The sequence below is a fragment of the Dromiciops gliroides genome, chromosome 2 (assembly GCF_019393635.1).
Source record: "Dromiciops gliroides isolate mDroGli1 chromosome 2, mDroGli1.pri, whole genome shotgun sequence".
Lineage (NCBI taxonomy): Eukaryota > Metazoa > Chordata > Mammalia > Microbiotheria > Microbiotheriidae > Dromiciops > Dromiciops gliroides.
The window spans coordinates 181,820,923-181,846,562 of record NC_057862.1 but is presented as its reverse complement, the minus strand read 5'-3'; the positions used below and the strand labels follow the sequence as shown (position 1 = coordinate 181,846,562).

Below are 25,640 nucleotides of genomic sequence, written 5' to 3'. Positions count from 1 at the left end.
TCTTCATAATGTCTTCCAACTAACTTCAAGTTTTATTTAATATTACTACTCCTCACACAGGCTGAAGTCCAGTAAAACTGGCCTACTAACTGTTCCCTATTTAGGGCATTCCATCTCTCACTTCCTTACCTTTTCCCTGCATCTGGAAAGCACTAACTCACTTCTACAGCTTAGAATCTCTAGCTTTCCAGAGCATAGATCAGATGTCACTTTCTACAAAAGACATTTTCTTATCCCATTCCCCCACCTTTGAGTGTTCTTTCTCTTGAAATTATTTCGTATTATGTTGTATATACTTTGTATTTATTAATATCTGTACATGTATCCCCCCAAAATGTAAGCTTTATGAATGGAGGATTGTTGTTTTGTAATCACAGCACTTAGCACAGGCCTTGCACACCGTAGATATTTAACAATGTTTGTTGAATTGAATCTATGCAGAATGATTTCGATTCCAAAGGCATGCAGAAAAATGTATCTCTCTAGGCACCTTCCCACTCTTATGTATCAGCAATTTGTGCCACCATGTTTCCCTATTGGTCTAAAGAAGAAGAAAAGAGAGAGAAATGCAGCTGCTACAATTTTAAACGGTGATTTATCCACAGTGAGGCAAGAGATCTATTCAGTGTGGAATGGTGATTAAATGATATAAAGGCAACTTGGCACAGTAGGTAGAAAGCTGGTCACCTGAGTTCAAGACTCACTTCTGTCACATACTGGCAGGGTGACCCCATACAAGTCATCTAATCTATCAGTGCCAGCGGACAACTCTCTAATAAATTCCATAACGGGTGGCTGCCCTATGGAAGTTTACTCACCAGGGAGCTCCCGCTACCAAAGCAGAGGTCCAACCCCCATCCCCTAAGGCTAAGAACAAACTAGTCTGTCCTCAAAGGGCCAGCCTAGCTAGATTTTCAACAAGCCCATCATTCGCCCTCTCTGATATACATTCCTTATGAAGGATGTCCACAGTGCACACATACCCAGCTCCCAGAAGCGCCCGAACACATCCCTACCCCCACCCACTCTGTCTCATCTCTGACAGGACGGCGTATATTGCTGCTTGCTGCCCATCTCGAGATCCGCAGCTGTTCCGTCACCCCACGAATCCAATCCACCCCATCCCTCTCTCGGAGAGACCAGAATACACGTGCTCTCACACACCCCCAATTCTACCAGACGTCGCGTACACACACACACACACACACACACACACACACACACACACACTATTGCACGTGCAAACTCCCAAACTATCCGATCCAGCGGGTCCACGGGTATATCCGCCAGAGCACTACTCCGACGGCAATCGGGCACGCGCGCACGCACGCACGCACACACACACACACACACACACACACACACACACACACACACACGCACGCACACGCACATACTCGCTCCTCCCTCACCAGCTCACTGGGCCTAGAGCCACGGCCTCGCTGCTCCCGGCGGCCTCCCCGGTGTGCCCCGTGTGTGGCACCGCCGCCACCACCTCCCCGGCCTCCGCGGCTCCCGCGGCCGCCTCGGCCTCGGCCTCGGCTTCGGTCCCAGCCTCCTCGGCCGCCACCGCCGCCTCCGTCGCCGCCACCTCTCGCTGCCGCTCCGGGCCCTGGCTCAGGCCCCTGACCCGACCGGTCTCGGTCCCGCTCTGGCCGCCGCCGCCCCCGGCCTCCCCGGGCCCCGCGTTCCGCCTGCATCTTCCCCCGCCGCCGCCGCAGCCCAGCAGCCCGGGGTTAGGGAGAAAGGGAGGTGGGGAGGGAGAGAGGAACCGGCGGGCCGGGCCCGCCCCGCTCCTGGAGCCGCAGCCCTGTGAGAGCGCGGCCTCTGCCGGAAGCCAACCGACCGCGTGCGGAGCAGGGAGTGGAGTGGAGCGGACGGGCCCGGGGTCCGCCCACCCAGGACTGGGGAGCTGGCAGGGGGAGGGAGGTGAAGCAGTAGGGTTGGAGGTCAGATCTGGGGGTGGGGGAGGGAAGGAGAGGAGCAGCACTGCAAGGGTCCTTCTCAAGGGAGAGGGGATATTGGCACTTTGGGGTAGAGGTCAGTACTCCGGGGGTAGGGGTGAAGTTGGACCCACACACCTGCCACTGGGCCCACCTCCAACCCTTCCCCTTCCTTCAGATTGGGACCGGGAGTAACTGGTGGATAGAGAGGGACACAGGAAATGGTCCCGAGGGCATGTAATTGGACGGAGGAAAGTAGGAAACAGGGGAGGAGGACAAGGAGGGTGGAAAGCTGGGCACAGAAGTACCAATAGTTGGGGAGGTGAGGGGTGAAAAGATCAGGAATGTGAGGGAGTTTTGAAGAAGAGCACTGAGGCAGGGCAAAGCAATTCGTGATATGGTTGCTTTGGAGATGCACCAGTTGTTAACCCGGTATTATCCTATCTTTTCTTTATCCTTTCACTTTCCAAAATGGTTCTGTTCAAAGCTCTGAAAGTACAATTTTTCCTCTGCTCTTCCCTTTCTTTCTATTCATTGCCTCATAGATTCAGGCACTTCCTTCTCAACTCCTCTAGAGCTGAGACCCTAGAGACTATTTTAGTATGTTGCTGAGTCTTGTTGGACTGTTTGTGGCTCCATTTATGGGTTTTCTTGGCAAAGATACTGGAGTGGTTTGCCATTTCCTCCTTCAGCTCATTTTACAGATGAGGAAACTGAGGCAAACCGGGTTAAGTGACTTGCTTGTGTGACCAGGGTCACACAGCTAGTAAGTATCTGAGGCGTAATTTGAACTCAGATCTTCCTGACTCCAGGCCCAGCACTATCCAGTATGCCATCTAGCTGCCCCATTTAGTACCAACCTCCAAATTTTACAGATAAGAAACTTCAGACCCAGGAAGTTTAAAATGACTTGGAGGGGAAAAGGTACACAGCAGAGGCAGAATTTGAAGCCATTGTTTCTGCCTTTAACTCCAGGCAGTGAATGAATGAAATATAATATATTAAGTACTTAGGTGCAGAAAAGTTCTCTGATAACTGCTTTGGAATGCAAAAAGAAAATCAATATGGTTGCCTGCTCTTAACTGTTAACACTGTTCAAAGCTGTCTCCCTTTTCCCTTCTTCCCTGTCCATATATTAGACCTGTCACTGGCACTTAGGAATAAGTTGTTTTTCCCTAAGTTAGGCTCTCAGGTTCCAAATCCATAGGACTTTTGTATATTTCACCAAAACTCATATAAAGGGACCACCAGAAATGAGAGACATTCACTAGAGCTAGTGTTTCCTAGAATTTTTGCTTTAGAATTGTACCCTTAAGGACTAAGGAGTTTAAAATCACTTCCATCTGTGAGAATTAGAAGCTTTATGATGTAGTAGGCCAAAACTTTTCTAGAGATGTCAACAATAATTCTTTCCCATTTTCCTTTTATTATATTTCAGCCTCCAAGATAAGGCTTTTTCCATGCTTTCAGTTCTTTCTATCTACAAAATTAGGGCAACATGGTGGTGCAATGGATAGTACTGGGCCTGGAGTCAGGAAGATTCCTCTTTCTAAACTCAAATCTGGCCTTGGACATTTACTAGCTATATGACCGTAAACAAGTCATTTAACTCTGCCTCAGTTTCCTCATCTGCAAAACAAGCTGGAGGGGAAAAAATGGCAAACCACTCCAGTATCTTTGCCAAGAAAATCCCAAATGAGTTCATGAATAGTCAGACATGACTGAAAAACAGCAGCATCCTCAGAACTGCAATAACTTCTTTTTAGTGGCTTCAAGACTTTCACCTCCACTCACTTAAACTGTTACTCCCAAAAGCTACTGACATTTTAAATTAATTTTAAGGGATTCTGCTTAATGTTTTCTTGGTTTTATCTCTTTATTGACTGCTTTTCCTGTTGGTCAATTCTAGATTGCTGCCTCTTTTCCAGATATTTTTGTAGCATTCTATCATCACAGTTGCTAGGATTTATCAAGTCCAGCTTCCTCTTTCTATCAATCTTGTTATCAAGATTTATATCAAGCTTTATATTTATCTCTTTCAATTTCATGACACTTGGGGGAGTTATTGTAATTTGACTTGGTGGGGAAAATAAATGGGTATTTGACCTAATGTCCAGAAAATTATATTTCTGAACACAAAAGCAAGACTTGGAAAAGACAAAGGGGGCATCATCATGGCAGCTCATAAACACAAAAGTTAATATCCATATGGAGAGGGAGGTTTATACAACCTTGAGGTATCAATCAGCAACCTGAACAGCTGCTGCCTTTTGCCTAGCCAATGTGTCAGCTGTTGCTGGTTTTATCTAAGAAACCCTTTTTTTACTGATTGCAGGGCCTTGTAGAAGAATTAGGGTTCATTAGAATTAGGTTATTATGAAGGGAGGTTCCTTTGGTGAACTGAATTTGCTCACCAGATACTCAAAGCATTTATTAAGCACCAAATTATTCAAAAAACATTTTTGTGCCAGGAACTAACAAGGCAAGGGACTCTGATAAATTCTGAAGTTACAAAGAGAAAAGTAAACTACTGCCAACTCAGTTCTCTTTGGAAGAAACTACGAATACATATTTGGGTATATACAAAGTAGGTACAAAGTTATTTGGAGGGAAAACACAATCTGAATGGAGGGTGAGGATTAAGAAAGGTTACATATGGTCGACGCAGCTAGATGGCGCAGTGGATAGAGCACTGCCCTGGATTCAGGAGTACCTGAGGTCAAATCCAGCCTCAGACATTTACCACTTACTAGCTGTGTGATCCTGGGCAAGTCACTTAACCCCAATTGCCTCACCAAAAAAAAAAAAAAAGAAAGTAAGGTGTCCTCTGTGATATGACTTGAAACATTTTGGGGCGGCTAGGTGACGCAGTGGATAGAGCACTGGCCCTGGAGTCAGGAGTACCTGAGTTCAAATCCAGCCTCAGACACTTAACACTTACTAGCTGTGTGACCCTGAGCAAGTCACTTAACCCCAATTGCCTCACTAAAAAAAAAAAAAAAAAAAAGGTTACATATAGAAGACTGCCACATGAATTAAAAGTCTTAAAAGGATTCTAAAGGCAGCTAGGTGGCGAAGTAGATATAGCACTAGGCATGGGGTCAGAAGAACCTGAGTTCCAATCCTGCCTCAGACACTTACTAGCTGTGTAACCCTGGGCAAGCCCTGTTTACCTTGGTTTCCTTATCTGTAAAGTTCATTTTATTAGAGAAGGAAATGGCACAACACTCTAGTATCTTTGCCAAGAAAACCTCAAATAGGGTCATAGAGTTGGGCATGACTGAACAGATAAGGGGAATCAGGAAAGGCTTCTCATAGAAAATGGGATTTTAGCTGGGTCCTGATGGAAGCCAAGAATCAGATATAAGGACGGAGAGCATTTTAGGCATGAGGTGGGGCGGTGGGCCATCAATGAAAAATGCCTAGAGTCAGTTAATAGAGGTTTTTGTGTAAGTAATAGCAAGGAAGTATCACTAGATTGAAAAGTTGATGGGGCAGCTAGGTGGTGCAGTGGATAAAGCACTGGCCCTGGATTCAGGAGGACTTGAGTTAAAATCTGGCCTCAGACACTTGACACTGTGTTACCCTGGGCAAGTCACTTAACCCTCATTGCCCTGCCCCCCCAAAAAAAAGTTAGTTTTGGGGCAGCTAGGTGGTGCAGTGGATAGAGCACTGGCCCTGAAATCAGGAGGACCTGAGTTCAAATCCGGCCTAAGACACAGGCTGTATGACCCTGGGCAAGTCACTTAACCCCAATTGCCTCACCAAAAAAAGGAGGAAAAAGAAAAACTTCATGGGGGGAGTTGAGGAGAAAGCATAATGTGTAGAAACATTGAAAAGTTTGGGGGAGGAGCAGGTTCTGAAGGGCTTCAAATGCCAAACTAGATTTCATATTTGATCCTGGTGGTAATAGGCAACCACAACAGTTTATTGAGTTGGGAACAGGGAGAGGTGACATGGTGGTAGTTGTATTTTACAAAGATCACTTTAACAGCTCAATAAAAGATGACATGGAATGGGAAGAGAATAACCAGCAGGCTATGGCAATAATCCAGGCATGAGGTGATGAGAGCCTTGTGTTGAAAGTGTCAGGTTGGGGGCAGCTAGGTGGCGCAGTGGATAAAGCACTGGCCCTGGATTCAGGAGTACCTGAGTTCAAATCCGGCCTCAGACACTTGACACTTACTAGCTGTGTGACCCTGGGCAAGTCACTTACCCCCCATTGTCCCCCCCCCAAAAAAAGAAAGTGTCAGGTGATAGAAGGGCACATATTCAAGACATATTATGATGGTAAAATCAACAGGCCTTTGCAACAAATTGGTTATGGAGAGGTGGGGAGAGTCAAGGATGAGACTTAGGTTGCAAGCCTGGATGACCAGAAAGATGATGGTACTCTCAACAGCAATAGGGAAGTTAGGAAAAGTGGAAGGTTAGAGGGTAAGGAAACAATAATAATAATAATGCTTGCCATGTTCAGTAAGTCCCAACTCTTTTCTAAAAAGTTATTCATGATACATAGGGATGAGGCTTATGAGTGGTCTACCAGTCTTTGGCCTCCATTTCTTAATTCTAAACTATATTTACCAACATAGACGTTTTCCCCATTCTCCCCCTGTGCCAACTAAGACATCTACAGCACCAAGTATTAAGATATAAATTAATTTGGTTTAAAGAATCTTGTCAAGTTCATAGAATTTCTTTACTTCATCCTCTGCAATATGTGTTACTACACAAGCTTTCAATTATCTTCACAGTGGCCTCTTAAGGTCATCATGAATACTATCAGGTAAAAATCACTAAATATCCCATGAAATTATATTTGTTTGCCTTTGGCTAAAATAGGAAATCAAGTCTGTGAATTCTTTCATTTGTTTCCTAAGGAGAATCCATGATCCTTCCATCTCACTGCAGCTGTTCAGGGTACTATAGTAAGCTATGCAAGGCAGCAACTGGCATGTTGACTTTAAGCCAGGCCATCTTGTTAAACCAGGCATATATATAATATACTTAGCCATCTCCCAGCCTTTAGCTACCAACTCACTACCAAATGAGTATGTAGAGTCTAGGGACAAATAAATTCCAGAAATGTCATCATTAACTTGACTTATGCCTCTACCTGGACTGTTGAGTGGCTTGGATAGTCGGTCTCACTTCCATTTTCAGCATATACCTAAAGAACTCAGCAAATAAGCTAAAATGCAAATGTAGAAAAGTAAAGCATAAACAACACCCACATCTGAGTAACATGAATAGTTCCAGCTGTTTCTGGAAAAATATAAATTTCCAACTTTCCCCACTTTTATTATGAGTCTTTGCTCTCACAAGACAAGGGTACTCAAAGGCCTTTGTAGAGAAGCATTAGCAATACTTCTTAATATCAAAGTTAAAAAGGAAAGGGGAACTTTCTCACCTAGCTCCAGTTCACCATCCCTCTTTTTGTGACTGGTGGCAGTCATTGACTATACTTCAGGCCAATAGCCAGACCAAACCTGCTCTCCAACACTACAGCCACTAGTCTACTCCTTTCTTACCTGAGTCTCTCCCAATGTATTGCTGGCTCTTGGGCCACTCATTTGCCCAAGAATAAATCAACCACTTGATAAACCCATGAGCTAGCCCTGAGAATTTTCCCACTTCTTCCAACTACCCACATGGCCACATACAGAGCTACTACCATGACACAGCAAAACTCTGAGATTATTCCATCTCTCTTTGGTGTCTAAATACTGGGAGAGATGCCAGAAAAAGACAATCATCTGCTGCTCAGCAAGAGTCTATATAACAGTTAATTTAGGTTAACAGTTAAAATGAGGGAAACTGACCTATAAGGTCACTTTCAAGACTAAGGTGAAAATATGACATCTCTCTAAAACTCAATAAATTTCTAATTCCCAGAAGACATGAAGTTACTGGAGAAAAAGATGATATCATAAAGAATGTAAAACTCTTAAAGGTAGAAACAGTTTTGTTTTCCCTGACCCCTAGCACAATGTCATGTACGCTGCTAGTGGGTGCTTAATAAATTACAAGTTTAAGTGGATTGGAGGTTTCTAAAAAGAGGAAGATGTGCTACTAGCTGGACTTTGTTTCCCACTAAAAATCCCTGAAAACCAGAGAGAAGGAAGTGTAACAAAATGAAAGACAGGACATCAGGAATTAGCTTGGGTATACTAGGTAAAGCTTTAAGATCTGCCAGATGAACTCAATCTACTGTCTAGGGATCCCAATAGTAAACCCTGTAGCTCCTAGTACAGTGCCATGCATTCTGTGGGCTGTCTGTGTTTGATGAAAAAGAACTAATAAAACCAAGGGCAATATACTGCCCCCTAGCAAATGCATTTCCAAGGGGCAAAGCTATGCAGGAATGATTTTGATCCTTTCTTTTCCTAAAGCTTTCAGGTAGAGTTTTCAAGCTGATTTCTGATAACTATAAACCAGTATCAGAATTTTAATGTTTCTTGGTATTTGAAGAGGGTAAGAATGAAAATTATTGGCAATTTTTCTCCTTTTTTTCTCTTTAAAAATGTTTTTTTAATTTTTTCTCCTAGAACTATCTTTACAATATTGTTATTGTATAAGCCATTCTCCTGGTTCTGCTCACTTTACCCTGCATGAGTTCATACAAGTCTTCCCAGGTTTCTCTGAAACTACCCCCTTTATCACTTCCTAAAGCACAGTAGTAATCTTTCACATTCATAATAGACCATAACTTGTTCAGCCATTCTTTAATTGATAGGCACGCTCTCACCCTTTCTGTACTGTCATTATTCAGTCACTTCTGTCACGCTCAATAGAGCCTTCTCTTATGGTTGCAGATAAGCAAAACAAACTGATATATTGGTTGTCTAGCAATGTATATTTCACTTCACAGCCAGAATCTGCCACTTCTCAGCCTAGAAGAGAAAGACATGCTTCATAGGCAATTCCTCTGGAGTCAAGATTAGCCATTGTAATAATCAATTCTGATATCTTTCTTTTTCTAATATTTTATTGAAGCTTTTTTACATTGTTATCACTTACCCAGTGAAACTCTCTGCCCCATAGAACACTCTTTGTAACAAAGTCTAGTTAAGTTAACCCCCCAAATAGTAAAATCATACTATATGTGCTTCATTGAACACCTATAATCTACCATATTTTGGCAAGTGGTGAGAATCATGTTTCTGAAGTCTATATTAGACATGGAATTGATCAGAATTCTGATGTTTCAATGTTGTTTTCTTTTCTATTATTACAGCCATCATGTAAATGTTTTCTTAGTTCTACTTATTTTGTTTTCCATTAGTTCATACAAGGCTTCCCAAGTTCCTCTGAAATCCTCATCTTTGTATTTTCTTATTGTGCAAAAATATTGCTACATTGAGAAAACTCAGTTGGTTTGGTGATTCCTCAATAAATGGGTACCCACTTTGTTTTTGGTTCTTTGCTACCACAAACAAGATTGACATAAATATTTTTGAATAGATGGGAGCTTTCCCCTAATTTTTAACTCCTTGGGATATATACCAATTGTTTTATTTTTATTTTTAAATCCCTCTATTCCTCCATTGAGCAAATCTATAAATAAATGAATAACTTCATTCATAGTCTGGCAAGACAAACTGCTAAATTAGCCAGGTCAAAAGATGTTTCTATCTGCATTTTAAGTTCGTTTTCTCTCTCTCTCTCTCTCTCTCTCTCTCTCTCTCTCTCTCTCTCTCTCTCTCTCTCTCTCTCTGTGAGATTTAAGTGACTTGCCCAGGGTCACGCAGCTAGTGTCAAGTGTCTAAGGCCAGATTTGAACTAAGGTCCTCCTGAATCCAGGGCCTGTGCTTTATCCACTATGCCACCTAGCTGCCCTAAGTTCTTTACTTCTCAATAAGAAAGTGAGTGGAGTTTTTCACCTTCATTCTTTTGAACTTTTGGCTTATCTTTGTTTTGATCAGCATTCTAAAATGCTTCAAAGCTGGTTTTCTCTGATGTTGTTATTATTGTACAGATTGTTCACCCAGTTCTGCTTACTTCACCAGTTCATAAAGTTCATACTTCATAAAGGTTTTTCCAGTTTCCTCTGAAATTGTCTACTTCATCATCTCTTGTGTCACAATAATATTCCATTATATTCTTATACCATAATTCATTTAGTCATTTCCCAATAGAAGGATACCACATAGACACACAGTTCCAATTGTTGGCTATCATGAAAATAGTGGCTAAAAATACATTTGTACAAATAAATCCTTTTCCTTATTCTTTGATTTCTTTAGGATATAAATGCTTAATAGTGGTATAAACTAGGTCAAAGGGTATAGACAGTTTCATAACTTTCTGGGCATAGTTCCAAATTGTTTTCCAGAATGGCTGAACCAATTCATAGTTCCACCAACAAGGTACCAGTGTATCTATTTTCCTATAGCCACTCCAATATTTATAATTTACCTCTTTTTTTATCTTTGCCAGTCTGATAGATGTGAGACCTTTGAGTAATTTCAAAGTTGCTTTAGTTCACATATCTCTAGTTATTGATTTAGAGCATTTTTTCATAACAGTTGATAGCTTGGATTTCTCCCTTTGAAAACTGCCTATTAATATTCCTTGATCAGTTATCCATTGGGAAGTAGGTCTTAGTCATAAATTTGAATCAGCTCCTTATATATCTTGGAAATTATGACTTAATCAGATAAAATTGTTGCAAATATTTTTCTTTTTTTTGTTTTTTTTTTTGTTTTGGTTTTTTTGGTGGGACAATGGGGGTTAAGTGACTTGCCCAAGGTCACACAGCTAGTAAGTGTCAAGTGTCTGAGGTCGGATTTGAACTCAGGTACTCCTGAATCCAGGGCCAGTGCTTTATCCACTGTGCCACCTAGCACATATTTTTCCATTACCTGTTTTCCTTTTCACTTTTACTACATTAGATTTGTGCAAAAACATTTTAATTTTATATAATCAAAATTGTTCATTATATCTGGTTTTTATCTTATCCTTTATATTTATCTTTGCTGTCGGTCATGAATGCTTCTATCCATAGACATGAAAGATAATCTTTCTTGCTCCTATAATTTGTTTATGATGTGACTTTGTATATCTAGATCACATATTCACTTAGAATTTATCTTGGTATATGGTATAAGGTAGTAGTCTAAACCTAATTTTCTGCTAGACTGCTTCCCAGTTTTCCTAGCACTTTTGTCAAATAATGAGCCCTTCCTTCCCCCATTGGGCATCTTGAATAGTATTCTACTGTGCTTGTTTGCTTCTATATGTTGCAAATCTAATTTATTCCACCCAATCAACTTTACTTTTTTTTTAACCAGTACCAAATTGCTTTAATGTATACTGCTCTATAGTACTATGTGATGACTACTGCTGTGTAGTATTATCTGTTACTGATAGATCCCCTTCCTTCCCACTTAATTCACTATTACCCTTAAGATTCTTGACATTCTGTTCCTCCAGATGGATTTCATTTTTTTTCTAGTTCTATAAAATATTCATTTGGTATGGCATTGAATAAGTAAATTAATTTAGGTAGTATTGTCACTTTTATTATATTGGCTCAACTGACCCATGTTCAATTTTGCTCTTACCTTCCTCTTTAAAAATAAGCAGGTAAGGGGCAGCTAGGTGGTGCAGTGGATAGAGCACCGGCCCTGGATTCAGGAGTACCTGAGTTCAAATCCGGCCTCAGACACTTAACATTTACTAGCTGTGTGACCCTGGGCAAGACACTTAACCCCAATTGCCTCACTTAAAAAAAAAATAAGCAGGTAGTAGGGAGGCAGCTAGGTGGCACAGTGAATAAAGCACTGGCCCTGGATTCAGGAGGACCTGAGTTCATATCTGACCTCAGACACTTGACACTTACTAGCTGTGTGACCCTGGGTAAGTCACTTAACCCCCATTACCCCACAAGAAAAAAAGTTTTTTTAAATAAGCAGGTAGTAGAAAAGGAGTTCACCTGACATATGATTTTATCAGTGAAACATTTTCCTCTCTGATACTGCTCTTCTCCTTAAACCACCCCAAATCTCAGGTTTTTACTTGTTTCCTTATCCCAATCCCCTTCTATTTTCTGGTTGTGTTTAATGTATTTCTTTACCAAAATTTGTGTGTATGTTCAATTTACATTTATCTGAATTAGAATGGAAGTGAGGTTCATAGGATGCCCATGCTGTATCCCTTTTTCTATAACTATATACTTTTCATTTTATATACATTTATGGTACAAGTCATATCCCTGTCCTCCCCAATATAGTCCCTGTTTCTACCATTGTTATCTTTTTCTAAGACCATTAGAACATGACTCTCATTTTAATTTTTTTCTATGACACTAAACATATTAAGGTTACAAAAACAACATTTGTTAATTACCCCTAACATGTACACAATATATTCACGAAAAGGACATATTCTCTTTCAGTTAAACTTTCTGATCATGATTTCCTGATAGTTCAATAATTTTAAGTTTGTTTATCTGACATATTTCTTAGATTTTCTTCTGGCTTTGTTTTCAGTCTTTGGGCTTTGTTTTGAGATTTCTTGTTGTCAATTGTTGAGTCACTTTAAATATGGCCTATACTAATTTTCAAGGCCTTAAGTCTTTGGATGAGGTTTTTGGCTGTTTTATTTTGTCAGTTTTCCTTGCCCTTCTTTCCTCCTTAACTTTTCCATTCTATATTTCTCATTTCCTCCAGGTATTCTTGCAGTACCTTTGAATGGGACATTTTTTTTTTCTCCGAAGCTTTACTTGGACTTGTTGTAAGGTTACTATTCTTTTTGGAACCTCTTCTGTTATACATTCTGCCTAGGGTCCTTCCCCCATATTGCTGGAATCAAGAGCTAATCCTGTATTGGACTCCCACTACAGGTTTCAGGATCTGCTTAGACCAGATTTTGCCCTTGGGCCTTTCTCCTAAAGGTTGGCTGAGGCCACTGGTGCCCCTCTGAACTCTGCTTGAAAAGCCCCAGGGCTACTTTCTCTGCTAAATGAGTGTTGGGTTTGAGAGCTGTGAGAATTTGGTCAGCTTCAGGCTCTATGTCCCGTCAAGATTGAGGAAGACGGGCTGAGGTTCGGTGTTCTTTGGCTCAGAAAGGGAATATCATGCTAGATTGACTACACAGACACTCCAGTGCCATTCTTTTGCAGTCATTGTTTCCAGGAAGTCTCAGAGTGGGCTGAGTTCAGACTCTACTCAGCTTAGGCAGGGAATTCTGAAACTACCTCAAAGGTTTCAGGGCCCCCCTTCACCCCCAGCCTTCTGTGTTTTGCTCTCAACCTGCCCCACTTTGTCTCTCTCTCCTGAATCTCTCTATGGATTCCTGAGTTGGTTGGAAAGTCTATCAATGATTTCTTTTTTTTTTTCTTTATTCCTTAGTGGAGTGGTACATTTCTTAAATCTTAATGGAACCTTTCTGGGGAATCTGGGATCTTTTGCGTTTTAGTACTCAACTATCTTCTCACAATATGCCTACTAATGAGTTAAGGAGTATGATTTAGTGAATTTTCTAATCTAATTCTATATTGTTTTCTAGAATAGAAAGACCAATTCAGAGTTCTATCAACAGTGCCTGAGTATACCTATCTTTCCAGAGTCCCTATAACATATGCTATTTTTATCTTCCATAATCTTTGCCAGTCTAATGGGAGTAAGGTGAAACCGCTCATTTGAAGCATTCTTTCATATGGAAATTGATAGTTTGAATTTCTTTCTTTATATATTGTTCATATCTTTTGACACTTGTCTATTGGGAAATGAAAGAACCACATTTCTCTGTTTTAATATTATACTGATGATCCACAGCTTTTATCCTGGTGGAAATGAGGGGAAATCTACAGCTAGTTAGTCCCTAAGAAGGACCAATCTTGTCTTCCTAGGAAGGAAAGGATTTAATAAATTCCACCAAATGGTTTGGACAAACTTCCATAATCCCAGGTCATTAAGCATTTTGAGGAGAAGATAGTCAAAAGTGGAGGCCATTAGGCTACCCACTTATTTTCTAAGGTAATCCAACATTACAAAAGAATCAAACACGATATCCATATAGTCAGAAGCAACCAGGAGAAATAACTGTGGAAAACAGAAAATTTATAGTAACCAAGAAGGATTTACCTTATGAGATTGAACTTTACAAAGTATATTTCATGGTATTATCAGCAGTAAGAATTTCTTCCAGTGACCATATGTTTTATTTGTATTATTCTTTTTCAAAGCATTTTCATATTGCACATACTTCTTTCATTTGAGACTTGCAACCATTCCATGAAATAGATATGAAATATCCCCACTATAAAATGGTGAATGAGAAACCCAAGGCCTACAGATGAACTTGTCCAAGATCATAGAGCTAATCAGTGGCAGCAGAGATAGATACTGAGATGCAGAAACATTATTGTCACTTGGTCTATATTGGGTTCAATACAATAAAATTCAACAATTGTTTAATAACTACCTACTATATGCAAGATACTATGTTGGTCATGGAGGATATAAAGACAAAACAAAATATACTTACGGCCCTCAATTAAATGCAAAAGTTCTTGGGTGTGTGTGTGTGGGGGGGTAATCAATGAACATTTGTTACTCATTAGAAATATCATGCTGCTTTCTAACACATTAGAAATATGTTCTTGACCTTGAGATCATGGCTCTAGAGCTGGGAGATGCATCAGAGTTCATCTAGGCAAACCCCGTTCTTTTACGGGGTAAGGAAATTGTTGCCTAGAGAAGTGATTTGCCTAAGGTCACAGGTAATAAATAGCAGAGTAAAGATCTGAACTTTAGTTCTTCTGACTCGAAATCCAGCTTGAATCTAAATCCATTCTTTACACTATACTATGCTTTTTCCATATATTTCAGACAAGTCTTTTGATTCAAATGATATCAACAAAGAGTTTTGCTTCCAGATGTGATTAAGATACAATCCAGTTTTCTTTCATTCTAGAATTCATTTTATAATCTGAGAACACCAGGGATGATAAAATTGGTATTGAGTCTATAAATATATGGCAGTAGATAAGATTTCACAAGAATATATAAAGGGGAAAAATATTTGTCACACCCTGAATCAGGGGTTCTCAAACTTTTTTTGTCATAGACACCTTTAGCAGTCTGTTGAATCTACAGACCCCTTCTCAGAATAATGTTTTTAGATTCATAAAATAAAGTACAGAGGCCTACAAAGGAATTTAATTATATTGAAGTAGGGTTTTCAAAATATTTTTAAAACAAAGGTAATAACTATTAGTTTATTTGAAAATGTGGTTTTACATTTGGGCTTCTAGCCCACTGGTTGCTAGTCTGGTGGTAGAGAACACCTGCAGAGTTGTCCAATATAAATATTTCTATTTCTACGCACAGCCAGAAATGAATATCCAAAGGAGACTTTGATTCTTGCTAGGAAGGGAGTAGAAGGTTGGGGCCACAAGGCTGACCTCTCTGCTTTCCTCAGAGAAGGGGTACTAAGCTAGAGTTTTTTGTCTGTCCCTCTAAATATTGCTAATCTAGGAGGAATAATTTTTAGGTTGAAGCTGTGCTCCCAGTTATTATCCTTTTAAGTAGGAAGGAGTGCTACAAGCTATATATCCAAAGGCTTGACTCCTCACCAAATGCCAGTTACACAAAAACCATTCACACATAGATAGAAAATAAACCCATTTATTCAAACTGATAGCCATTAAAATTCAGAAAAGTAATATAAATTCTAAATTATACCAGACAATAAGCAGAGTGAATGAGCTCTCCAACTGAGAGTAAGCTATCTCAGCTCAACAGAAACAGACAAATAGAAATATAGACAGAGAGAGAAACAGAAGGAGCCTTCATCTCACCCATGGAGAAATTCTCCAGTCTTTAGTGTCATTACATAAGAATGGGGATATGATTGAAGCACCAGCTCTTCTACATGTCGGCTTTTTCCAAAGTCTATCTCCCTGTAGGAACTGTTCCATGAAGATGACCTGGAATACATGTATCATTTCTTGAAGCTGGAAGCCATAAAATCAGAAATCTCCCCTCTCCCAAACTCTCACCAACTCCACCCTTCACATAGGCACAAAACATCAAGTTATAATTCTCTACTGACTAAAGGAGACTTGTGAAAATGGTCTTGAGTCCCACATTACATTCCAAAATCCCAGAAAACCTAATGTAGCATTTGTTTGTTGTTGTTTGTCCTTCATTTTCGAAGAACACCATGATAGATGTCATGACTTGCAAGGAATTGGATTAAAGTGAGAAAAGGCTGTGCAAAGTCACCAGTCTCACTTTCTCCTCCAGAGCCATCTGGGTCCAGTGGCAAGATATGTTATCAGAACTACTGGAGATGCTCAGACAGCTAGGAAGTGTCTAAGGTGAGATTTGAACTCAGGTCCTCCCAACTTCAGGGTCAGTGCTTTATCCACTATACCATCTAGCTGCCCTTCTAATGTGGCATAATTGTTAGAGAGTTGGCTTCAATTAGGAAGATACCACCTCTCTCTCTATCTCTCCCTCCCTCCCTCTCTCTCTTATGGGACAGTAAGGGTTAAGTGACTTGCCCAGGGTTAAACAGCTAGTAAGTGTCAAGTGTCTGAGGCCAGATTTGAACTCAGGTCCTCCTGAATCCAGGACCAGTGCTTTATCCATTGCACCACCTAGCTGCCCCCCCTCTTTCTCTCCCTCTCTCTCTCTCTCACACACACACACACACACACACACATGTGCACATGTATGCACCAAGCACGCTTTATGACCTTGGGCAAATCACTTTGCCTTATAGTGTCCAAAAAAAACACTAAAACCATAAACGGAAAAGATGTATGGGTCTGCATTGGTAAGAAGAATCTTCTTACTGTATTCTTCTTATACTGATAAAATCACAGATCTAGTAAGAAAAAAATGTTTTATTTTTAAAAATCAATGAAGAGGGGGCAGCTAGGTGGCGCAGTGGATAAAGCACCAGCCCTGGATTCAGGAGGACCTGAGTTCAAATCTGGCCTCAGACACTTGACACTTACTAGCTGTGTGACCCTGGGCAAGTCACTTAAGCCCCATTGCTCAGCAAAAAACAAAACAAAACAAAAAAAACAAACAAAATCAATGAAGAGGGGCGGCAGCAGTGGCTGCCACCGAGGGGGTATGGGGGGAGGCAGGGATGGGGGTGGGGGAGAAGAAAAAAAATCAATGAAGGGACAGCTAGGTGGAGCAGATGATAAAGCACCGGCTCTGCATTCAGGAGGACCTGAGTTCAAATCCGGCCTCAGACACTTCACACTTACTAGCTATGTGACCCTGAGCAAGTCACTTAACCCTCATTGCCCCACAAAAAAAAAAAAATCAATGAAATTCCCATGGAAAAATAATAAACATACTTCCTCCTTCATTATAGAAAGGTGGGAAACTGCCAGGACTGAATGTTGTATATATTGTCAGACAAGGTTTCTGTACCAACTATTTTTGTTTAATTTTTTGTTTCATCACAAGATAGAGATCTAGCTGGGAGTTGAGTGTGAAATGACTGTGACATAAAAATGAAAAAAGTCAATAAAATTATTTTTAAAGCTCTATTGCCATTTTAGTACCCCTTCTCTGACCACATTCTTTATTGCATGTCCCTAATGTGGATATGAATAGAATGCTGACAATTTATAAAGCAAGATCTAGAAAATACAGTACTAAAATTTTGGAAGTTCTTTCCAAATTGTCCTGCTCCACAACTGCATGAAAGCACTTGTTGATAAAGCACCGGCCCTGGATTCAGGAGTTCCTGAATTCAAATCCGTCCTCAGACACTTGACACTTACTAGCTGTGTGACCCTGGGCAAGTCACTTAACCCCCATTGCCCTGCAAACCCCCCCCCCCAAAATGAAAGCACTTGTTGTTATTCAGTTGTTTTCACTCATGTCCAACTCTTTGTGACTCTATTTAGGTTTTCTTGGCAGATACTAGAATAGTTTGCCATTTCCTTCTCCAACTTATTTTACAGATGAGGAACTGAGGCAAACAGGGTTGGTTAAGTGACTTGCCCAGGGTCACAGAGCTAGTAAGTGTCTGAGGCCAGATTTGAACTCAAGAAGATAAATCTTCCTGACTCCAATACCAGTGCTCTATCCACCACGCCACCTAGCTGCCCCACATGAAAGCACAGTACCCTACATTAATAGGTACTTGATAAATATTTGTTAACTAGAACTTAACTGAATTGAATTTGGGAAGAGAACACTCCTCATTGTCATTAAGAACAATAGATACTTTCTAACATGGGAGTTAGGACTGAAGTCCCAGTTTTGTTTTTATGTCCTTCCTGCCTAAAACTCTAGAAAGATTACATACTTCTTATAGTCAGGAACGATACCATATCCCTAATAGTACCTAAACATAGCACTGTATAGAAAATAAACATTTAATAAATACTGGTTGAATTTTATTTAATTGAAAACTATGACATACAGGAACCCTCAAAACTCTCTCTCTCCCTCCCTCCCTCCATTGTACCATGTATTTTAAAGATTTCATGGGAAGGCAATAATAGTCTACTTCACTAACATTTCCCCTCAATTCTTCTGAATCCCTGATGTAAGTCCTACAAATGAACTTTAGTATTCTTTTTTTTTTTAGTCTGTCCTTCAGTGGAGAACACTTTATCAGCATCCTCTACTTAACATCATAAAGTGATTCTGATGAAAATGTCCTCATGTCCCTTGGCTGAGGGAGATACTAAAGTTTCCTTCAACACAGAAAGTAGTGAAAAGGAGAGATTCAAAATCAGAAAAACATTAAAGCTCCTTCAAAACACAGAAGGTCACAACATATTTTTATGAACAACCCAAGTAGTCACATGTTTCCTTTTGCTAAGCAACAAAAGAAGGAATTAATTTGGTGCATAGCAATTTCATGACAAGAAACAATCAGCCAAGGTTGGAGGCAAAGAAAAGATCACCTCTGCAAGGTCTTTTCATGGCAGATCAATGGTGGAAAAAAAAATGAGATCGTTATTACTTTTCTGCTAATGCAGGCAAACTAGAAATGAATTTGTAGCCATCAATTATAATGTGAGCTTTCAAAAGATTAATCATCAGCTAGGAAGGAAGTGCACCAAGCGAGACTAGAAGAAACTCAATGTAATTCTATTCAATTTGATAAACACTTATTAAGCTCCTGCTCTGTGCAGAGTCCTGTGCTATGTGGTGGAGAAAACACACAGTTCACATAAGTAAACAGGATCATAGATCTAGACCTGAAAGGATCTCTAGGGTCATCTACTGCAACCCCCTCATTTGACAGATGAGGAAACTGATGTGAAGGAAGGGTAAGTGACTTACCCAAAGTCACACAGAGATAGTAAGTGTAAATAGTTTTGTGACATGTATTGTCCTGTAGATGTGGGTACAGGTCCTGCCAACATCATTTTATGACACTGGGCAAATCACATCACCACTTGGTACTTTGTTTCCTGATTGGAATACTAGCTGTGAATATTAGAACCAGAAAGAACCTTGGAAATCAATTTGTCCAATTTGCTGGACTGTTTTGTTTCCAAGGTCCCTTTCAGATCTGATGTTCTATAATTATGATTTCATAAGCGTAAAGGGATTCTCCTACCATGGAAAGTACCATATACTTTAGATAATAACAATAATAACAATAGCAAAAGAGGTAGTTTGGCATAATAGATATAGAGCTGGTCGTGAATTCAGTAATATCTAAGTTCAAGTCTTGCTTCAGATACACACTGACTGTGTGACCCTGAGAATAATACTTAACCTCTCAAAGATTTAAGACTGTTTCAGAGAAGGTACTACCCTGCACTAGTAGATGGAATTTCCTTACCCTGGAGTTTCCAATGAATTACAGGTCCAATCCCTATCCCTAATAACAGCTGACATTTATATAGCATTTTAAGCTTGAAAAGCATTTTGTACAAATGATTTTATTTAAGTCTCACAACAACCCTATGAGATAAGAATTAAAGGTATTGTTATCATTTTATAGTTGAATGAACTAAGACTCACAGAGATTAAATGGCTTGATCATGGTCTCACAGAAAATGTAGGAGTGGGAATTTGAACTCATCTTCCTGACTAATCTTGAGAGGGGAAGTTCAGTTGTTTTGCCATCATGTCTGACTCTCCATGACCTCATTTGGGGTTTTGTTGACAAAGATATTGAGAGTGGTTTGCCATTTCTTATTCCAGCTCATTTTATAGATGAGGAACAGAGGCAAACATAGTTGGTTAAGTGACTTGCCCAGGGTCACACATATAGTAAGTGTCTGAGGCCAGATTTGAACTCAGAAAGATGGGTCTTCCTGACTCCAGGCCTGGCACTCTATCCACTGCACCACCTATACCAAAAATCAGGAGACCTGGATTCCAGTCCCATCTCCGCTACTGACTATATAAAACTATATAAACTGAGGAAAGTAATTTTATTTCTCTGGGCCTCACTTTCTTTATGTGTAAAATGAGAGAGTTGGTCTCACACCAAAACATTTTTACCAGCATTTATTATAACACAAAAACGGGTGCCCAATGATGGGAGAACAGCTGAATAAATTGTGGTATATGAATGTCATAGTTTGTTGGCAGCAACAAATAATGAAATCAGAGAAAAGGGAGATTAGTAAAGGCTGGAATTATCAAGGAAGACTTTGTAGAAGGGATAAGATTATATTTGGCCTTCCAAGTTAGCATGAGAGTAAAGGTAGAAGGGCAGACTTCCCAATAATTAACTGTGCCAAAGTGGAAGGGGCTGCCTCCTGAGGTAGGGAATTCCTTCCTTGGAGGTCTTCAAGCAGGGCCTGGATGACCACTTGTCAGTGTGGCGACCAATTTTTAATTGGGGAGTGCTAGCTAAGGGGCCTGCCGCAATATTGGAGCAAGGAAGGAGACCAGCAGCCTCCCTCAAAACAGAACAAGATTTATTTTAACAAGAACGAACTTAAAAAAAACAACACAAACAGGGTCTATAGGATCAAGGGAAAGGAAATAAAATGGGGAAAGGGAAATTATAATACCTGAAAAAATACCACCGCTGAAAATACGCAGCAGAATGCCTGTCGCTTTCCAGCTTCCACCTAGAATGCCCAATTCTCCTCCCCCAAACCTAGAAACACCCCACACAGCTCCAGCCAACGGGATGGCCGCTCTGACAGTCACATGACTGCCCTCACTAGGCTTCCAATCATTATCATTTTGCCAGGCCCACATAGGTGGGTGATGACATGAGGTGCCGGAGCCCTGGCAATGACTACAACCAGTGAGTGGAGCACCGTGCAGTTTGCGGAGCCCCAGGCCAGTGCGCACCAAGGCATAAAAACTTCAAATAACAATTAATTCTTTACATCAGCTAGTGGGGACTGCTTTCCCATATGAGTTGGACTAGATGGTTGCTGACTTCTTTTTAAATCTCAAATTCAGTAATTCTGTGAAATAATTGAATGGGGGTGGGGGTTGGATAGATAGGGAGGTTAGATAGGAAGCCTTATAATATAGGAGAGTAAAAAACATAAGAAGGGGGCAGCAAGGTGGTGCAGTGGATAAAGCACCAGCCGTGGATTCAGGAGGACCTGAGTTCAAATCTGACCTCAGGTACTTTACACTTACTAGCTGTATGACCTTGGGCAAGTCACTTAACCCTCATTGCCCCACAAAATAAAAAATAAAAAAACATAACAAGTAAAGATTAAATTTCATACCGTAAGTAACAAAGAACCAACTCCTGAATATTTTTGAGTAAGATTATGACATGAAGAAAGTGGTGTTTTAGGGATTTTGAGCTGACAACTATAAGTAGAATAGGTTCAGGGAAGGAGAACCAAAAATCAGAGGGAACAGATAGGAATCTATTCCAGAAATCTAGATGTGCGGTGATGGAGGCTTGTGTTAGAGTGGTGGCAATAGGAATGGCAAGGAAGGGGCTGGCATAAGAAACATTTTGAGGGGAATTGATTAGGAAGCAACAGGCAGAAAGAGATAACACAGTCAAGAATAACTCAAAGGTTTCCCAACTCTCTGGCTTTAACCACGGTTTTCCATTAGACTAGTTTGCACAGTAGAAAGCAACAAGGAACAATAGAAAGAATCCTAGATTTTGAGTCAGAGGACCTGGGTTCCAATCCTGCCACTGTTACTTATATTTATATGACCTTAGGCAAGAGACTTCACCTTTTGGGAGCTCAGTTTTCTCATTTACAAAATGAGAGGTTAGACTAGATGACCTCTGAGATTCCTTCCATCTCTAAAACTGTGTTCCTATGCTTTTTTTTTTGCAGGGTAATGAGGGTTAAGTGACTTGCCCCAGGGTCATACAGCTAGTACGTGTCAAGTGTCTTAGGCCAAATTTGAACTTAGGTCCTTCTGAATCCAGGGCTGGTGCTTTATCCACTGCACCACCTCACTGCCCCAGATCCTGTGCTCTTAAACCTGGATGTCTAGGAAGAAAGTAGTACCATTAAAGAGAGTATAAAGTCGAGAAGAAGGGCTGGTTAGTTGCAAAGATATTGAGCATGAGTGACTATAGTGCTTAAGCACCACCAGCCCTAGGAAGAATAAGGGCATGAAATTTTTAACAACCAGGCTTCTGATATTTCAGAAACTTGGCCACAGTAAAAAACAGTTGAGAATGGCAAAAATTTGGTGTTGAGGAGTGAATGAAACTAATTCATTCTCTCTCTGTCTCTCTGTCTCTCTCTCTCTCTCTCTCTCTCCCTCCCTCCCTCCTCCTCTCCCTTTGTATCCCCCCCTTTCCCTCCTTTTCTTTCTCTCTCCCTCCCTCTCTCTCCCTCCTCTTCCTTTACTCCCTCCCAAGGTCACGTCTGAGAAACTGAGAATGAGTGATACATGGAAGTCACCTATCAAGAACCTAAGAACCTGACATAAATTCCAATAAGAATGGAAAAGGATCCTTACCCCAATGAAACCATTGCCAATGGCACTCCAGTAAATCACCAGCCTCTATCAAGACATAGTTTGTGGGAAGTCATCACTATAGCAACAGTGACAGCCATCGTAAGCCTGGGCACCATTGTAGGCAACATCTTAGTCATGCTGTCTTTCAAAGTCAATAGCCAACTCAAGACGGTCAACAACTATTACCTACTGAGCTTGGCCTTTGCTGACCTAATCATTGGGATCTTCTCTATGAACCTTTATACTACTTATATCCTCATGGGGCACTGGGCTCTGGGAAGCCTGGCCTGTGACCTGTGGCTTGCCCTGGACTATGTGGCAAGTAATGCTTCTGTCATGAACCTTCTGGTGATCAGCTTTGACCGTTACTTCTCTATTACTAGGCCTCTGACCTACAGGGCCAAGCGTACTCCAAAGCGGGCAGGGATCATGATTGGTCTGGCCTGGTTAATCTCTTTTATCCTATGGGCTCCAGCTATTCTCTGCTGGCAGTATTTGGTTGGGGAGAGAACAGTCCCACCTGGTGAGTGCCAGATCCAGTTTCTCTCAGAGCCCACCATCACCTTTGGCACTGCCATAGCTGCCTTCTACATCCCAGTGTCTGTCATGACTATCCTGTACTGCCGTATCTACCGGGAAACTGAGAGGCGCACCAAGGACCTGGCTGAGCTCCAGGGCTCTGTTTCTGTGGCTGAGTTTGAGACAAACAAGTCTACACGGAAAACCCTGCTTAAGTCTTGCTTTGGCTGCCAACAGCCAACCCTAACCAAGAGGGAAAGATGCCAGGCTTCCTGGTCATCCTCAAGCAGGAGCACCTCTGCCACTGGAAAGCCTTCCCAACCCACTGGTGCAAGCAGTGACTGGGCCAAAGAAGAACAGCTCACCACTTGTAGCAGTTACGCCTCCTCAGAGGATGAGGACAAGCCCACCACTGACCCGGTCTCCCCAGTGGCCTACAAGAGCCAGGCAAAGGAAAGTCCAAAGGAGGAATTGAGTGCTGAAGAGACAAAGAAAGCTTTTGTGAAAGAAAATCCCGTGAATGATAACCATGAGACACATAAATACTTCCTGTCCCCAAACACCATCCGTGGGCCCAAGAGTCAGAAATGTGTGGCATACAAATTCCGGTTGGTAGTAAAGGCCGATGGGACCCAGGAGACTAGCAATGGCTGTCATAAGGTGAAAATCATGCCTTGCTCAGTCCCTGTATCCAAGGAACCTTCCACAAAAGGCATGGATTCCAACCTCAGCAACCAAATGACAAAGAGGAAGAGAATGGTCCTGGTGAAGGAGAGGAAAGCAGCCCAGACTCTGAGTGCCATCCTGCTGGCTTTCATCATCACATGGACCCCCTATAACATCATGGTGCTGGTGTCTACCTTCTGTAGCAAGTGCATCCCTGTCACTCTGTGGCACCTGGGCTACTGGCTATGTTATGTGAACAGCACTGTCAACCCCATCTGCTATGCCCTCTGCAATAAAACTTTCAGGAAAACCTTCAAGATGTTGCTCCTCTGCCGGTGGAAGAAAAAAAAGGTGGATGAGAAGCTGTATTGGCAAGGGAACAGCAAGCTGCCGTGAACTGGCAGCTCCCCTCCTGGCAGCCATTGCAGACAGGGCCTTCTGGAGTGGGTGGGCCTACAGCATTTGCTTTCTTTCACTTCACAAACAAAACTATCGCTTTACGTACCTGAGAACTAACTCAAAGGAAAGAAAGGCCCCAATGGCATCTGCCTTGACATTGGAAGGAATGTCAGCAGCTGCAGGTACTCTTTATGGATTACTCTTGGCTATAATGAAGGCTGGCCGAGGCATTTATGCCACTGTAAGATAGTCCATTGATGGGAATGCCCATTTGGAAGAGAAGGAACCCCTTATGATATGTACCATTGATTTGAGGGGTAGCCATCAAGCCAAGATGACTATCTGCTGCAGACAAAAGGAACCAGATGGAAACTATCCACCTTTAGGTCATTCCATAGGGTTATGTGCAATGTGTATAAATCATGAGTACCTCATACCAGTGAAACCTGATGAAGTAGAAGTCAGTGTCCCTTGTAAACAGGAGTGGGGTTTAACTTGCTGATAAGAATGTATTTCTTCATTTATGAATCAATCAATAAGTATTCACCGAGCACCTACAATGTGCCTGGCACTGTGCTATTTCTTCATGTTCTTATCTTCCAAATGAAACTTTACATCTCAGTTCCGTGAAACACACTAATTTCTTTGGGCCCACCTAACAGGTCCTCAATTCCTTAGAACTGGTTTTTTTTTAAAAATCAGAATTCTACATCTGACAGGAGCCTCCAACTTGGTCATTACCATACCAAGAGAAGGACCTCTTCTTTGGTATTAAAAAGTCACCTCATTACCCATCCCACTTTTGTTTGGTTTTGCTTGATGAAGAAACATGGTGTAGTGGATGGCCTTGGAGCCAGGAAGACCTGAGTTTGAATCCTACCCCTCATACTTACTAGCTGTACCTATGGTCAAGTCACTAGACCTCCCCAAGCCTCAGTTTCCTGTCTACAAAATAGGAATAATAATACTAATTATTATTACCCACCTCACAGAGGTTTTGTCAGGCTCAAAAGAGATTATATGTGTAAAGTGCTTTGCAAATTTTAAAGAGCTGTACAAATGTCATCTATTATTATTTTTAACCACCCTTTGCCCTTAGAAATTTGTTTCATTTTTTTCCCTAAACTGGTATCTTTTGCTACATTTTAAGACCTTTTATTCTTATTCTTCTCTTAGTGAAGATGCAGACTAGCTGTACAACATCCCTTTGCTGAGTACAGGCCACTCCTAGCCCCTCTCTCAACTT

At 41.2% G+C, this 25,640-nt stretch overlaps 2 protein-coding genes across 2 annotated transcripts in view; one reads left to right on the top strand and one right to left on the bottom strand.

The window, feature by feature from the left end:
* The window catches only part of AVEN (apoptosis and caspase activation inhibitor), a 166,303-nt gene extending 164,475 nt beyond the window's left edge, over nt 1-1,828 (bottom strand). The window contains exon 1 of the mRNA XM_043982015.1: nt 1,413-1,828. Within this exon, the coding sequence (XP_043837950.1) occupies nt 1,413-1,700 (288 nt within the window). The 5' untranslated portion in view covers nt 1,701-1,828. The remainder of the gene's footprint in view (nt 1-1,412) is intronic.
* The window catches only part of CHRM5 (cholinergic receptor muscarinic 5), a 74,039-nt gene extending 49,588 nt beyond the window's left edge, over nt 1-24,451 (top strand). The window contains exon 2 of the mRNA XM_043982014.1: nt 22,710-24,451. Within this exon, the coding sequence (XP_043837949.1) occupies nt 22,793-24,391 (1,599 nt within the window). The 5' untranslated portion in view covers nt 22,710-22,792 and the 3' untranslated portion in view covers nt 24,392-24,451. The remainder of the gene's footprint in view (nt 1-22,709) is intronic.
* Nucleotides 24,452-25,640: the final 1,189 nt, after the last annotated feature.